The following is a 17,027-nucleotide window of genomic DNA, read 5'->3' as shown; positions in this document are numbered from 1 at the left end:
GTGCAGCAGCAACTGCAGCTGGAGAAGAGAGAGGAGTAAGACTGTGTGCGAGAAACAACTATGTAAATACCAAGGTCAGTGAAGAGGAAGGGGGAGAAGGTGTTCCAAGTGCCAGAGCAGATATTCCCCTGCAGCCTGTGGTGAAGATCACAGTGATGCAGGCTGTCCCCCTGTAGCCCATGGATGCCCACAGTAGAGCAGGTATCCACCTGCAGCCCATGGAGGACCCCGTGCCAGAACAGCTGTGCCCAAAGGGGGCTGTGACCCTGTGGGAAGCCCACGCTGGAGCAGGGTCCTGGCAGGACCTGTGGCCCCATGGAGAGTGGAGCTCAGGCTGGAGCAGGTTTGCTGGCAGGGCTTGTGACCCTGTGGGAGGGACCCAGGCTGGAGCACTCTGTCCTGAAGGATGGCACCCCATGGTAGGGACTCATGCTGGAGCAGTGAGTGAAGAGCTGCAGCCTGTGGGAAGGACTCACACTGGAGCGGTTCATGGAGGACTGTCCCCATGGGAGGGACCCCAGGCTGGAGCCGGGCAGAGTGTGAGGACCCTGCCCCTGAGGGCGAAGGAGAGGCAGAGACAATGTGATGAACTGACCGCAACGCCCATTCCCTGTACCCCTGTGTCTCTGTGGGGGAGGAGGCAGAGAAAATCCTGAGTAAATTTAAGCCTGGGAAGAAGGAAGAGGTGGGGGGAAGGTGTTTTAAGATTTGGTTTTATATCTCATTACCCTACTCTGATCTGATTGTTAATAAATTATTTCCACCCCCCACCCCACCCCCAGTCAAGTCTGCTTTGCCTGTGATGTTCACTAGTGAGTGATTTCCTTGTCCTCATCTCAACCCATGAGCCTTTTGTTATAAATTCTCTCCCCTGTCTGGCTGAGCAGGGGGAGTGACAGAGCAGCTTTTGTGGGCACCTGGCATCCAGCCAGGGTCAACCCACCACACAGGTTGTCCTCTGCAGAGTCTTTGAACTCTGTTGTGTAGGATAACCAACATGGCTCGGTGGCTGCTAGAACTAATGTGTTTTCAGCAAAGCCAGTTCTGTTTATCTCCTCTGTCGCTATACCTTCCCATTCATTGGTGACTGTCTCTGTCACTACTTGCTGATTCCTCTGGTATTGTTGGAGTCAACAAAGCCAACTGTAGGTTTGTCTTTCTGAAAATATAAAGTACACTCATTCAAAATAAAGGCACGCACTTCAAAATGTTGTATAAAGTTAAATGCTTTCAGAGAAGGGGATTTTCAAACAAACTAGAAAAAACATTTTTAACAAAAACTTGCTAGCAATTTAAAAGCTGTTGCCTTTAGCATTTTACTTTGCAAAGTTCATTACTGTGAGATGGGACGTGTATTTTCAGTACTTGATACCTGCTTTGACTTAGAGGGAGATAATTATCTGCATTTATATAAAATATTGGTGCAATCTGTTTCTCTGGGTATGCTCTAAACTTGCTGTGGGTATGCACTCACCTAGCTGTGTAAGAGCACCTTAGTAATACCTCGGGAACAACCTGTCCTCCCAATAGAGCAACTGCATGTGGAACAGATGTGGTCAGATTAATAAAAAGGAACAGGCTGTCTTTTGAAGAGGTTTAATCTTTATGAGCTAGCAGTTAAGGCTACTTTCTATCATCTTTCTCTCACAATTCTCTAGCATGTTTTTCTGAGCAGTAATGACTGAATAAAGACTTATTATCTGATGATAAATAGTCGGTTTACCAGGGTTTAGATAAACATGACACATGGCCAGTTGAGAAAGCAGCATAGCTGATTCCATGCATGCTCCCAGTTTGCCCCACATGAGGTGACTTAAACTATGGTGTGTTATTTCAGAGTTGGTATAGAGTCATAGTAGGCTCAGGTTATCCAATAGCAACTGACTGAGCTCCTGTATCTGAGCTGCTTTGTGCTATGTGCTCGTTCCTGAAATTACAGAATATATACATGTATATGTCTGTATATATCTGTAAAAAAAAATAAAAGTTGTGTAATTTTTCTTACGAAGCAGTAAAATTCTCTAGAGGACAGATATGATTCACAGTGTTGTTACAATTCTAAATGTGTCATGGAAAATGGAGAGTTGGAAGTGATCTAGACTGTAGATATGGAAAAGAATGGACCTAAAGGTACGCCTACAAAACAAAATGAAGGCAAGATTGTCCCACAGGTAGGCACAGGCTGTAAGACTCCAGTATGACTACCAAATTATCTTTTCATGGAGGTTTATACTGTGGCTACAACTTCAAGGATAATGTTTGCATCCACACGTTTTCACTTCTAACTTTTTTTTTTTTTCTCATTTATCACTTTCAGCAGGTAAATTAGCATGCTGAGGTGGGAGGGCAGAAGTGTTGGGTTCTGATCTTTCCTAGAAAGAAAGGTTATTTTAGGTTTTAATGAAGGACATAGTAATGGAAAATTTGCAACTATTCAAGGGAGCAGAAGTACCTTTTTCTGAATGAGTGTACAAATTATTCAGCTGCAGTTGTTTTCTTGCTTACTTTTTGAGAAGTGCTCCAGCTTCAATTGAAGAACAGGACGACACCTACTCAGGGAATTTTGTGAGTGTAGGACACTCTGCTGGGAAAGAGATGCAAGTGTAAACCTGCTTGTACTACAAGACTTACAGAGCCCAATATCCCAGCTGATGTGCTGCTCTCCAAAAAGGTTCTAGTACTGGCATCATCAGTTTTTAAACGAAAATGTCATCATTGCCATTCTTTGAGTTCCAGTCAATGATACAAGACTGTCCCAGGATATCTTGTTTTCAGCCTAATCTGGGACATGACCTGTGAGTTTTAGGGATTTTCAGGATTAATGAGCATTTAAGAAAGGCTTTTTGGATCAGCCTCTTTAACATATTTCAGAATTATGTCTAATACCCATTGGGTTGGAATTGAGTCCCACAATGGATACGAAATATGTATATATGTATAGGAATGGCTACAGACATTGGTGTAGTTTGCCCATGTTGCCTATAGCAAGTGGCTGCTGAAGTAAAATTTTTGCAGCTCTACTCCAGGTTTCATGACAGAAAGAAGTTGATGATTCCCTGGAAGAGAGCTGAGGAGCAGCCAAGTTACGTAATGGTTGGAAACCAGTATAGAGGACAAATAGATAAGCAAAGTTGATTTTAAAAGTAGAAGTTGCCTTAGATACTTGCATCCCAGAAGTGCTGACTAGGTTTTAGAATTAGCTGTAGACCACAATAAAATGCATTTTTCTGATACAAATTGGAACAAACATAGAATGAAACACTGGGAGAAGCAGAAGGAGGGAGAGGGGAAATACAAAATCCAGGGGGTTATTTGCACTGTGCTTTGTAGGGACCTAAAATTAGAGTGGTAAAACTCCAGGCTCTCTAAAGCCAAAGGAGGTAAAGAAATGGCGAGGGGGGGGGGGGACGAGTTAATTGGGAAAGGGCAGAAAAACCATTTTAAAGTTTTTAAAAATAAGACTAAGGTCTTTGCATAAGCTGCTGGCATGGAAAAACACCAAAAGGGCTGTTTGTAATGTTCCACTTCTGCCACAGACTTCATATAAATAGATACACCAACACGTGCAATGACCAATGAATAGTTCCATTACTTGTCTTGAGCTTGTGGGATTAATTCTGAGTAGCGATGATGGTACTTGCTGCACTTTTGAGAAAGATGGTACATTTTTACACAGTAGCGCAACAATGATTTGGTCTTCATGTTCTGCCATGCTGGAACACTATGCAATCACACAGAGTTCATTAGTCCTTTGAATCCATTGTTTGATTCTGTTCTGGTAACTGTCTGTCTTGAACCATGCTGATGTACATGTAACATTTGGTTATCTATGTAAAAATAAAGCATAAAGCAAATAGCCCAGAACTAAAGAACAAGGTTCTGGAAAATTACTGTGTTTTCTCAATCTAAAGAAATACTTTCAAGGAGGAAGTACATGCTACAGTCATCATCTTACCTCTTAATCTATAGTAAGCTTGGTGACTGGCTAAAATTTGCTTCACTGATTCTTGTGGACAAACTTTCACACCAGTTGAGAAAAAGGATGACCTCTTTGTTCGGTGCTTTGCCATGTCAAATATCCGCCTTATAGTTGATATCCTGGACCTCTTTGTTGTCCTTTCTGTTTTGTCTGTCCCTGAGGCATCTGCAAGATGTTTGGCTTCACCACGGTTTATTTTATTAGGGATTTCTGGAAAAGATAAAAAGTAAGCATATACGTAAACATACATTGCATAAGCAGTTTATGCCCATGGAAAAATGGGCATAAACCTGAGAATTCTTTGTGTTACATTATATTGGTGTCAATGCCCTGACTGAATTAACGTGCTGAGAAAAAATGTCCTGTGGTCACCTGGGGGAACTGGAACTCAAGAGACGCGGTAAGTAATTTCCTTACATCTCAACACATGATCCCAGGACACACAGGGTAAAAGTTTCAGAAGCCCTAAATCTTGTTTCCAAAAGTGACTTTGGGTTAGATTTGCAAAGGACACTTAAGTGCTTGACTTTGTGCTGCAGCATCTCATTTGTAAGCATATCACCCTGCAGGGAAATTTACAGTACAGTGATAAGTAATGGTCTGGAGCTTGGGGAAGGTGAAGCATATCTGTATCAGCTTACAGTGTAAAAAGGTGTCTACGCTAGTAGATAAGTAAAATGAGAAATAGTTGTACCTTGAACCTGCGCTCTTTGAAGACATTCTTATCTTTCCTTTGAATGTTAAGGCACATCCTCCTTCACATCAGGTTCATAGTCTTGAACCCATCCCAAGAACTGGACCTTGAAATACTTTCTTTCAAAAGCTGAACAGGAGGTTGATTGTCTTTGGGGAAAGAAAGAGCTGTTTCCAGTCTCCCTCTTTTACTCCACAGTGCACTTCTGTATCCTTCCCTCATAAACTGAAGAATTATTCAGAACAGACTGCAATTATGTTTCTTTGCCACTGGATGATAGGTGTTGTGAATGCTCTGGCATTGTATCTCAATAGATCTTTAACTATTCCTGGCAAAGTGGAACAGCTACAGTAGGAAAAAGTGAAATCAGTGAGTGGGAGTTGAAGGTCTAGGCTTAAGTTTTACTTATGGAGCTATTCAGTTATGAAAAGTGGTAATGCTTCTAGGGTGTCAAAATACCCTTAAGCATAGGAACCCCCATCTTAAAAGGCACGCAAAAATTCAGGACACATCCGGTTCCACTTTCTAAGTATTTGTGATGCAGTATTATGTGACATAGCAGCTAAATTTAATGTAAAAATATTAATGATAAAAATAGCATATAAGATACACATTTAAATGAGCTGAAATACAGCATTTTGCAGGATCATGTGACAGGAGCAATTAGTATCTTTTATATTATCTTCCAAAATTTTACATACATATTAATAAAGATGTTAATGTTAATCTGGAAATATCTTTTTTTGGGTTGCATTTTCATACTTTTGATACAGTTTTTACAGATGAAAAATAAAGAAAAATGTAAACCATACAAGACATTTTGAAAGAATGGTTTTGAAAGAGAAGTGTAAAATTTGTAGATAATTGGAAAACCTAAAGGAAGAAAATGTAGGAAAGACATGGCATATGCGTGCCTGAATGCTGATGAATCAACTGAAAAAATTACTTTGAAGAATGGTTAAAAAACTTGTAAAAGAAGAGTAAAAGGAAAAAATAGCGTTCAAAAGGATCAAGTTCAATGAGAGTAATGCTATCAAAAAAGTAAGAGTAAAAAATTATCATTTTGCTGGAGAAAGAAGAAATGTCATGCTGCATATAGGAAACACTATCATGTTCTTAGGCAAATCAAGAGAAAATAAGGAAGGTAAAACCACATTATCTCAACAATTTTGAACTGTGTTAATTAAATGTTTGATGAACAGTGGGCAGATAAATGATAAGAGAAAAATAATTGAAAAGCATGCTGTTACAAAAAGAATAGTACTTGAAGTAAAGAGTGGGAAAAGTTCTACCATATATGTCAGTATACACATATTTCTGTGTATCTATGCGTATGTCTCAGTTCTTAACTTCAGAGTGAACATCCAAGGCTTACTGTGTAGATATCATACTAATGACATACGTATTATGAGTTAGCTAGTACTCTGATATGGAGAAAAGTCAACTGTTTGATTATGGTGAATATTTTATGAAAGACAGGAAGTTATACAATGAAGGCAACAGTTTGTGTTGTACAAAAACACTAAGGTGATTGTTATTTCTGTGCAAAGCAAGCCAGAGGCAGCAGCCTGTAGACCTGTAACTAATAGTTGCAAGGCAATTTAAAATGATTATGCAGTCATATAATGTTTTTCATTAAATGAAATGGAAGTAATTTTTCCACATTAATGTTAGATCGTGAGCCATAAACTGCATAAAAGGAATTTCCCCTGTGAAAACATGGCTCTGGGTCCATCAGAAACCACAAGTGGCCAAACACTGAGTCAGCAGAGACACTGGATTATTTGAATGATATACATATGGGGTGAGAGCAGAAGATCCAATGCTATTGACATCTCAAAACAGACTCCTGAAATCCTCTAGAAGTAAACACCAAAAATCTACATGGAAAATAGCCAGTTAAAAATCTATTACCTTTTACAAGGTATATTAACTATAATAGACCAGCTGCCCAGGCAGTCTGACCAACTGGGGCAGAGGATTTTGTCAGTAAGCTCTTTGATAGCTTTTGTATAGAGCAGAGGCTTTTCTTCAAGGATTTGCTTCTTCACCAGGATTTACCCCAAGTCATTAACTTGAATTAAGAATTACACTATTGATAAGAATGACAAAGGAGATTCTTATCAAATGATTGTTGTAATGATTTCAAACTTTCTGTGTTAGGGTCACTGTTTGGACTTTTTGGTCGGAGAAAGTGACCATACATGATCTACTTCCAGTTATTACTGTTCTGCTAGCCTGTTCAGGCCAGGTTTTCTCTTTTCATCTCTTGCCTTCAATTTCCACTTTTTTGTGGGAGGGATTTGTTCTTAAGTATGCTTACTGTAATAGGTTTAATTTCATTTATACCTTCTGGTTAGTAAATTTCCCTTACTAGAGTAACTTCTATTATCATCAGTTCTTGAAATCGCTTTTTTACTGAACTTAAGCAAAATTTGAGTTGGAGAAAGTATCAGCCCCTCTCTCCACATGATTGTGCAATACTTATTTCCTAATATTTACTGAATGTGAGTGGGAGAAAACCTGTCTTCTGGTACAAACATTATTTGTTTGTAATTCTTCAGACCTATGATTTCCCCTGTGTCTCCCAAATGGTTCAGCCATATACTTTACTATAATATGCCTTCATCTACAGCTTTTTAGGTGCTTTGTTTTCAGTGTCCTGGGTTGAAAAAATTATCTAAAAAGACCTGTACTATTATGACATTGAACCCATGTATATTAGCTGATCCCTGCTTTTTTTTTTTTTTTTTTACCATGCAACATAGTAATTGAATAAACTGGAGTGGTGCAAAATTTACAGGTGTAAAAAAAAATACAAATTGTTTGATCATGAAAAAAAAAAAATCCCCAATAATATTAGGCTGTTTTACTTTTCTTAAAATAAGCAATTCTTGTAATTTTTTTTTTTGTTCTTGTTCTCTTTTCTGAAACAAACATATGCAACTAATAGATTTAGCGTAATAGATTGTTTGCCCAATTTGACTTTTTTTTTTAAATTTAACTCTATTTTTTTACAAAGGTGATTGTTTCAGTTTTGGCTTTAATAGGTATGTCTAAGATTTTTAGTTTTCTTTGACAGTTCTAGGGAAGAAGGGCAGATAAGTGCAAAGTCTGGTAAAATTTTATTGTACTTTAGCTTAATCTCCAAGGTGCCTTAAAACAAGATTTAACTCTTCTTTATTCTCACATGAAAGAATCTGCATTGTTGTCCCCATTTTCCAGGTGGCATAGTTGAGGAAAAAAGTTGAGATAGTTTTACCAAGGTGATCTACAGAGTCACTGTCAGCCATTATTAAAACGTGGAGTTCCTGACCTCTAGTCCTGAACTTAGGCAAATAGAACAAAAGATTTTCAAAATATGATAAAGCAATTTTCAAAGTATGGTACAGCAATAGTATTCATACGGGACCTAATCAAAGTGCTTTGACATCCATACAGGTGTATCAAGCACACACCACTGATCTTCAGGTTTTGTTTTCAGGCAGATAAATGGTATTCATGTCTGAAATTAAAAATCTGAAATCCTCGGAATTAGGGCAGGCCTCTGCCCTGTGTCGCTTGAGACCTGCATTATCAGATTTATACCCTCACTAAAAAAACAAGCAGGAGAAATAGATTTCAAAGGTCAGAGGTAAAAACATATAATCTGCATGATGAAAAAGGAAAAGTACATCATTACTTAACTGGATTCTAAATAAAAGAGTTAAAAGCCATTCAGATAATTGGTCAGCAGTTGTTTTTTTTAATTTGCTTTTATAGACACAGGAGCAAGAAGCTTGTATTCATAACTTTTTTGTATAACTGTAGTGGATGTTTTCTATACAGCTTTATCAATATATTAATAGTATTACTTCTGGGAGGCCTCCAGTTTTGGTGTGGATTGTTTAGGGTTTTTTTCAGCAATACAGGCAATCTCTGTGTAGGAACTTTTGCTTATAGTGTTAATTTGGAAGTAAATTTTTAGTTTTATTTGACCTTAGAAAATTAAGATGTCATCATATACAAAAAGAAGAACTTAAAATATGGTAACTAAAGGTTTAGGCAGGAAAATTCAAGGGCACATCAGGACAAAACTGTTGAAGTCTGAATAATTCATTATTAAAATCATCACAAGGTTTGACATGTATGAAAAAGAAGATTAATTTCAAAAGTAAGTGGATGTTCTTAGGATAGAGATGACTGCTTGATTGATAAATAAGACACGTTACCTGCACAATAAAATAATTACTAATTAAAAGACTAGGCTTATTTTAAGGGGTGCTGCTGAAATAGGACGAGGAATGCTTATCAGAGAGAGTTAATTCAACATAAATGTGACGATGTGATCCAATTAAATATACATCGGGGCCAACAGCCCCTGTGTTGATAATTCAATCAGTAACAAAAGCAAGGATGACTAGTGATGGAAAGTTGATCCTGAGATCTCTGAAAGGGGTGATCAGTGTAAGCACCAGATGGAGCATAGAGTACAAAGAGAAGCAGTATTGTAGACTCTTTGCTTAAAGGCAGTTTCCTCCTGTCAAGGAAATAGTGAGGACCCCAAATTCTAAGGGCACTTGCTAGTGACAGACAGGTTGCTCATGACATGTTCTCTCCTCATAGTCCTTTTTCAGCCTTTTTTGTGTCGTATTTCCTCAGTTCCAGTTGCATGGGAAAGGTCTGACAGGATTGAAGTGGCTTAGATGAGCAGGGACAGATTAAAATATGGCATGGCTTTATCATCAAATGCAGCCTAGACCTTGCATATGACTACTGGGAGCAGCACCTACCTTCTCCCAGAGAAGCATGCAACAACCTATATCTTCCCATGCAGATGTGGAAGTAGAGGCCCTTTCCTTGTACTCTTGCTGATGCTTGGGGATGCTTTGCCAGTGCTTTGTCAGACGCTGTATATCTGACTGTGTTTGCATTACGTTTCCAAGCTTGTTTTCACAACTGTGAAGGCTCACAGCTTCAAAACCTTGACAGTATGGAATCCAATATTAGAAACATTAATACTAACATTTAACCTGCTCAGGTCTTGTCTCTGAGAGCTCAGTGCCCTTAAACACAAGATGATATGTCTTGCTTGTACTTATCTTTGGGTCCAACATATTCTTTAACTATTTTCATTGTACGCAGTGAACCATCTTTGAGAGGAGTTACTGAGGCAACTGAGCCCCAACAGTTGTTTCATCCTGGTGGTTAGTGGGTCTTATCTGGAAGCTAATTGGGGTAGCTGAGACACAGGAGATAACTCAGTTTCAGTCTCCTTCAGATTTAGTGTACTTAGCCAGTGAACAGCTGGGTAAGAGGCTAGTATCCAGTGTTGTGGGGAAGTTTTGCTGAAAGATAAGGAGCTGACATTGATGACTAGCTTCAGAAGATGATTAACAGTGGCCAGGTCAGTATGCCTGTGTTCCTAAAAGAGAGGAAGAAGGCTAAGGCATTTCTATTAAAAGTGATTAATTTTAATTCCTCAAAATGGATGTTGACAATGAGGTACTTGGTAATTCCTGTTTGCTACGTTGGTTTGTGTGAATGCTATTCTTAAACATCACTAAACAGTAACATTACCTGTGGAATGAGGTCTGGGTATCTAACTGGGGCAGGGTGCTATGGGGACCATGTCCAGGCCTCCAGTTTGGAAGACCCTGTGTTCAATTGACTGATGTCCGCTAGCAAAGTTCCTGCACAAGTGCCATAAAGCCGGTGTGTACACACAGCACTACAGAACCTTTCACATACATACTAATACGTTGTGTTACGCAAGACTCTGCATCACCTGAGGTGTCAGGGAGGTGCTAGGCCCTGCCTGCGCAATGGGGACTTCATACTGGAGACAAAAGAAATCTGATCTCTGTATCTCTTGCTTGGATTCAGCATGACAAAACATCACCTGCACATGTTTACAAGCTGTGCTCAAGCTCTCCATGACACAGGAGAGGAGCTCCAGGGTCCTGCTTAAAAGGCAAGTTCTTTAATTTTCAACCTTTTAAAGACTATTTTCTTGTTTTGAATTAGAATCCTTTAGTACCAAGGGATTTTCCTTCTTAAGAATTCAGGAAGGTGATGGGTTTTCATAAATCCTACTTCTTGGCAGAAATACATGATGATGATCCTTTAAACATTTATGGAAGATGAAGAATTTAGTTACTGTTAACATTATACTCAAATAAGGCAAGAAGCATTTCACCTGAAATGCTGTTCTGTTATTTGATATGGTTTGCATCAAAGGATGCAAGAAAATGCTTTAAGTGTTTGAGTAGTTCTTGGAGGGATACATCCGATCTGCAGTGATGAAACACTTGAGCACCCCTGCTATTCATTTTCTAATCAGTCTCACTCAAGACATACAGCCATCCTCTGAGAAAGTCAGTGAGACAGAATAAGTTCCAGCAATATTTTGCCATGTGTTTCAACAATTCAACAATTTTGACAGCATGAGTCAAAGAGTTTCACTGCAGAATGTGCTTACTGAGGTAACTATTTAAATATGATAATGATTGGGATGGTTGGCATATGAGAAAGTTTTCAGGAGACAGAAGCCAGAGTACCATTTCTTTACTTGAACTTATGTAATTTGAAGTGGTCAGTTTTACTTCACAGTTCAGGGGTACTCATCCTGCAGTACAATCTGTGGTCTCTGGCTAGTTGACTCCATCTCATTTTGACAAAGAGTGACTTGGACTTAACCTTACTTAGTTGTATGTCAAGCTGCATAGACCAAGTTAGATTGGGAGGACATTTGGAGGTCACCTAGTTCAATTCCTTGCTCTAAGCATGTCCAGCTTCTGAGCTAGATGAAAGTGACGTAGTTTTGAGAGAGAAGAGGAAAAGGAAAAGATCTTGATTAGAACTGTCTTCATTTCGTGCTGTGACCACAAAATCCCAAAATGAAAGATGAGTGCATTACTGCTTCCTACCTGAAACTGCTGGGGTTTCTATGATCTATGTTGGTGCATATGTATGAAAGGTACACTTGGAGCATACCCACTCAAACGAGTATTTCAGGTAACAGGATTACCAAGATTGTTAATATACAATTGGATAAAGTCTGAGAGAGGTACTGAAATATTCAGTGGCCAATGAGAAGGTAGTTTTGGTTCTGCACTGAAGCAGAAAATTAAAAGCCAGTAGAACCTCACCATTGAAAAGATAAGCATGGTTGCTTCAGCACAATTAGCTACGTAGCTGTGAGTCTGGGTTCTACTGATTTGCAGATGTCTGTGTGACTAGACTGTTGCTTTGAGAATCAGCCTGCTAAACTCTGCTGTTGTCCTGCTTTGACTGCAATACTTCTTACTGGTCAGGGCTTCAGTTTCTATGTTACACCTCAGGTCCTTGTGCTTTTGTGAAATGAGGATGACAGTGTCACTCTGTCAGCTATATTGTAAGGTTAAAACTGGCGGTGTGCTTGCATAAAATGATAAGGCATGGTGCAATTATGTAAGGGTATATAAACACACCTACACTGTGGCAGGTGTCAGGGTACTCCCAGATGATCATTAATCTTACATTTTCCAGATATGTTACTATTCTGAAGCATCTGTCCAGTAAACAGCAGTTAATAGTGACTAAATGCCAGTATATATGTATATACAAGCAGACAGATAGATATTTCTTTTTAGGAAGTGTGATGTTCAATATCACACATTCCTAAGGAGAAGAAACTTTGAAGCACAGCTGGGTGTGCAAAGCTCATGAAATGTGCACAGTAGAGCACCTAACTCCTGATAAAAATGGAAGAATTGTAAAGAAAGAGCAGAAGACTCACTTGAATTCCAAAGGAACTGGGAATAGAACAGAGATAAGAAAGCAGAGGGGAAACCATATATTTAAAATATTTTTAAGCATCAAAATGCAGTAAAATGCGTACACATTTTTCCTTCTGGGAAGACAATAGTGTGTTTCCTACATTCGATGAATGTTGCTTAGTGCACTGCTGAAGCTACTAGGACACCACAATTGGCTGAGATTTCTAGCAGGTTAAGACTCCAAATAAAGTTGTAAATTAATGTCCTGTAGAGGGAGAAAACCTTTTTTTATTAATAGTTATTATCTTGTCCACAGGTGTTTTCAGAGAAAATATCCAGCACATCTAACTGTTCATTCACATATAGTTTACTAATCGCTATGATACAGGCGTGATTATATCTGGAATTAATCTTTAAGATTGAGTGACAATATTCTAGCATTTTCATTCAAGTTTGGCTTTTAGCCAGGAAATCTAATCCAGTGTTACCTTTGTTTGAGAAGGGGAAAAAAGAAAGGTTTAGCATTCATTTGTTTAGAAGCATAACCAGGAAGGCTAATTTTAACTTGTAATTCTTATTCTATGGATGAAAGTAGAAAATAATTTTAATGCAATAAGCAGGTGTCGGGTTTTTTTTCATTCTTTCTTTGAAGCTATATGTTCTTTGACTTCCCTTTCCCTTTGGCACAAATTTGCTTAACTCTTTTTTTCAAGGGCAATTATAGTAATGAAGATTTGCAACACTTACTACTGAATTGGAACAGCCGAGCGGGAAGGGGTAAGTCAGAATGAATTAAAATGATTTCATAGAGCACACAGAAAGCCTTTGTGTCCTAAAGAATGGCTAAGTAAATAGCAGATATTTGCTTGCTGAATAAAAAATAACACTAAACAGCCTTGAATGGTCTCTAGCTCCCTTACATTCTCAGTATAAAGTACTGTGATGTACCCAGCATCAATGTATAATTTTGGGAGTTCAAAGCTCCTCTGTATTTTGCTAGTTCATCTGGGTTTCCAGTGGTTTACAATTCAAGTTAAAAATGAATCTATTATCATATTTTACTTGTAGATTTTTTTTGCTGTTACAAAGTTTTTATCCCACTCACTTTCCCTTCCGATTGTTAGAGAGTTTGTGCCAGGACAGTGGCAAAGACCTGAGTTCAAGTTCTGAGATAATATCCTGGATTCTGGCCAAAGATAAACACTTTAAAATGTTTGGTTTGCTCCCTACAGTTTCCTGTTTGTTTAAGGTGGAATTTCAGGTGCTCCTGGACAGCCTCCAAATGACTGGGAGAAGGACTCTTTTCATCCTAAAACAGGGACGGGGAGGAAGGACCAAAAGAAATTGCTGAGCAAGCCCCACTTCTGTTAACTCACATTTCGTTAAATATAGATGTGAATAAATCATGCATTTGAAGTTAATATATTTTTGTTCATGAAGGGGGAAAAATTCAACTGATTAACCCTACAAATATTTAAAGATAATTAGCTTCATCTTTTTTTCTTTTAAGATGGAAGTATTTTTTATCTTAGTCTCTTATTTCCCAGTCTGTCACTGTTAACATGTACTGCAAACCTGAATAGCCATAAAAGCCTCAAATAATCTATGTTAGGATCACTAACGAGTCATTAATGTAAGTATTCAGACTATTAGGAGCCTGTATACTTTTGAACATATTTTTTGTAAGTATCTGACCCTAATGCTAAGTCATAAAGTAACAGTGCTGGAAGCATCCCCTGCTCTGCTAAAAAAGTTTCTTAACACAAGCATGAAGTTTTTAAAGATCTGTATGCATATATTTGAGGTAATGTAGCTTTAAAATATTATATATGGCATGACTACATGGCAATAAAAAAATATTGTTATGCATTTCCAAGTACAACATGTAGATTATAAAACTGGTGGGAAGGATTTTTTCTAATTATCATTCACATGCATGTATAGAAAAAATGTTTTTTCCCCTGAAATCCATCAACAATGAGAAAATTCCAATACTGCTACATAAGCAAGATGCTATGTGAAGTTTATTATTGGTCATTGTTTCCTGAGTGTTGATAAATGTTCTGTACACCCAGTCTTCTGCTACATCTCTTAGCGAGATAATATACAGTTCTGTATTCCTTTCTGTCAAGATAGCCTTCAGCAAAATTCTGGGAGGTTTTTATGGGAAATGTAAAATACAATCACAATTTACAATGGGTGAAACTCTGTGACCCCACTTTTTACATTATCACTTTCTCGGTTCATAATTATAAATGTGGACTGTAATGATAGCATCAAGCATGCACAAATTACCTGGAATTCTTTCTATTTCTTTTCATCATAGGATATGCAACTTAAATGCAAAAGCACTGCATTTTGATATAACTTTTCTTCTTGTCATATGTGGAATATCACTCATTTTCTTTTTTTTTGCCACATTTCCAAAATATCATTAATGATTAAATTACACTGTTTTTATGGAATTAAAAGCAAAATCAAAGAACAACAGAATATAAATCCAGTGGTAACTAATATGTTACTTTTCCCCCAAGGGTTGTTTCAGTACTGTAATTGTCCACTAGAGAAGTTTTACATCGTTTCAGTGAGATATAAAAAATGTGTTCTTTATTTTTTTAAAGAAAATCTGTGCAGAGAAGCAAGACCAAAAAAGGAAAAAAGTGTAAATAAAACTTTCCAAGTATCATTAACAGCAGACTGTTTCATACAGTCTCTTTAACAAATACTTAAATATCATTGAGGAGACTTTTATCATTTTACATTCTTTGCATTTAATTAATATGTCCGAGACTGACATAAATAGGATATCATTGACATGGCAAAGCATTAAGCAGTTGTAGCATTGGCTTTTAATTCAGTTATATAAATATCAAAGCATGGATGGAAAAGTTAGCAAGAAACTTTCCCCGAAATTAAACATGTTCCCAAAAGCTTTAAATGTATTAAATGTGGGACTGAGCAGGAAAAAATCACATCACTGCCTTTTCTTTTTTGTTGTTGATGAAGGTTTAAAATTGCTGTGACTTTAATGGTTTTAAAAGGAACAATAGTTAGTTGTTGTACTAAGCACAGTTGTCTGTATTTGTGTTTTCTTGCAAATAATTTTACAATTATTATTACAGTAATCCTTACTAATACTGCCATTTCTTGTATATTTGCCAGTATGGTTTATTCCTCCAGAATTTGCATATCTAACTGTTTTTGAAGTTATTTCTGACAATGAGACTAGTAAATACAAAGATATACTTTACTACTTTACCTTCATTTCAAGGATGACAGACCATCTTTAACAATGTCAGCAATTAGATGTTCTTTCAGCTATTTTACCCCTTTCATATAATTGTTCTTGAAATTAGTTTTTTTCATAACAGAACATATGCTGATAAATAGAAACCAAATGACTTATCATATAGGGATTGTAAAGCCTGGGAAACAGGTGTAAGAAATCTTGCCAGCGTTTCCTGTTTCAACTTTCTAGCAGCATTAGTAACTACTGTCTCTAGCTGAATTGTCAAAATGCCAAATTGCAAACAAAGAATTCTGTAATGTGAAAATCCCCTGATCTTTCAATATTTTTTTTTAACATATGCAATGTATATAGACCTTTAATGTATGAACTTACCTCTGCTTCCCTGAACTTGGAGAGCAAGGCAAATGATCAAAAATATTAATCCAGTTTTCAAATGCATGCTGTCTATTGATCATTCACAGTTTTCAAGATCAATCATGCAGGAAATAAGAATATTTAGGTCAAGTAGAAGGATTTTTTTTTCTTAACTGAAATCCCCAAACGTCTTCTCTCTTACTGTTTTTCAGGTATCTCCAGCTTTGAACTGCATTGAATTGCAACTAGGCAAAGAGTGCAACAGGTGCCAGAATGCAAGAGCTGGAAAAAAACCTCAAATACACACACTTCTAGCCTGGGGTACTGGAGTGGTAAGACAAGAGTGACGAAGTTTTAAAAAAAAGCAGAGTCTGTTTCTGGAATAATCTGTTTATCTGCTGCTCAGACATAATCCCTCTTACGGTCCAGCTGGAAGAGCTTTCTTCATCTTATTAACCTTCTGGAGCAGCATCTGTCAACCCCAGAAGACTTCAGCAGCACCACGATAAACAACGGAAGTCTCTTCTAGTGCCCATTGCCTTCGAACATTGATTCTTTGGCCATTCCAGAGGCACAGCATGTGAGCAAAGGCAAAATCACAGGGAGAGCTAATTGTGCCATTTCCCAAACAGTGATCATAAACCCCCAGGAACTTCCTTTGAAGAGGAAGACAGCTTTTTCTGAAAGAACATATTATACTCAGCTTTTCCACCGTGTATGTCTTGGAAAACTCTCCCTTTTCATACCAAAAGGTTGCTGTTGCAATGTTCCTATCGGAGCAGTGATGATGATGTTCTGTGACAGTGGTGAAATGATGAGTCAGCAGTAAACTGCAGCAGTGTTCAGGGCTGGCACAATTTGACACCAAACTGGGAGTGGGGGAGGGAAGGTGCTGCATGGAGAGAGAATAAGAAACAGTGGTGGGAAATGCTGTTTCAAGCACATAGCTACAACGAGGCCAAGAATTGGCAGTGAGTGAAAACACTGTTCAAACAGCTCTGTTCCAGTTTC

General features: G+C 37.9%; 1 protein-coding gene across 2 annotated transcripts in view; it reads right to left on the bottom strand.

Annotated features, from left to right (window-relative positions):
• IMPG1 (interphotoreceptor matrix proteoglycan 1) overlaps positions 1 to 16,798 on the bottom strand; it is a 66,800-nt gene extending 50,002 nt beyond the window's left edge. The window contains exons 1-2 of one of the 2 annotated variants that reach the window (XM_040599256.1): positions 16,035 to 16,798; positions 3,956 to 4,189 (exon numbers count right to left, since the gene is read on the bottom strand). In XM_040599256.1, the coding sequence (XP_040455190.1) occupies positions 3,956 to 4,189; positions 16,035 to 16,101 (301 nt within the window). In that variant the 5' untranslated portion in view covers positions 16,102 to 16,798. The remainder of the gene's footprint in view (positions 1 to 3,955; positions 4,190 to 16,034) is intronic. The other variant, XM_040599257.1, reaches the window with a different exon arrangement.
• Positions 16,799 to 17,027: the final 229 nt, after the last annotated feature.

Source organism: Falco naumanni, chromosome 6 (genome assembly GCF_017639655.2).
Source record: "Falco naumanni isolate bFalNau1 chromosome 6, bFalNau1.pat, whole genome shotgun sequence".
NCBI classification, from domain to species: Eukaryota; Metazoa; Chordata; class Aves; order Falconiformes; family Falconidae; genus Falco; species Falco naumanni.
Note: the sequence above shows the minus strand (reverse complement) of the source record. Positions and strands in the feature narration are given on the sequence as shown.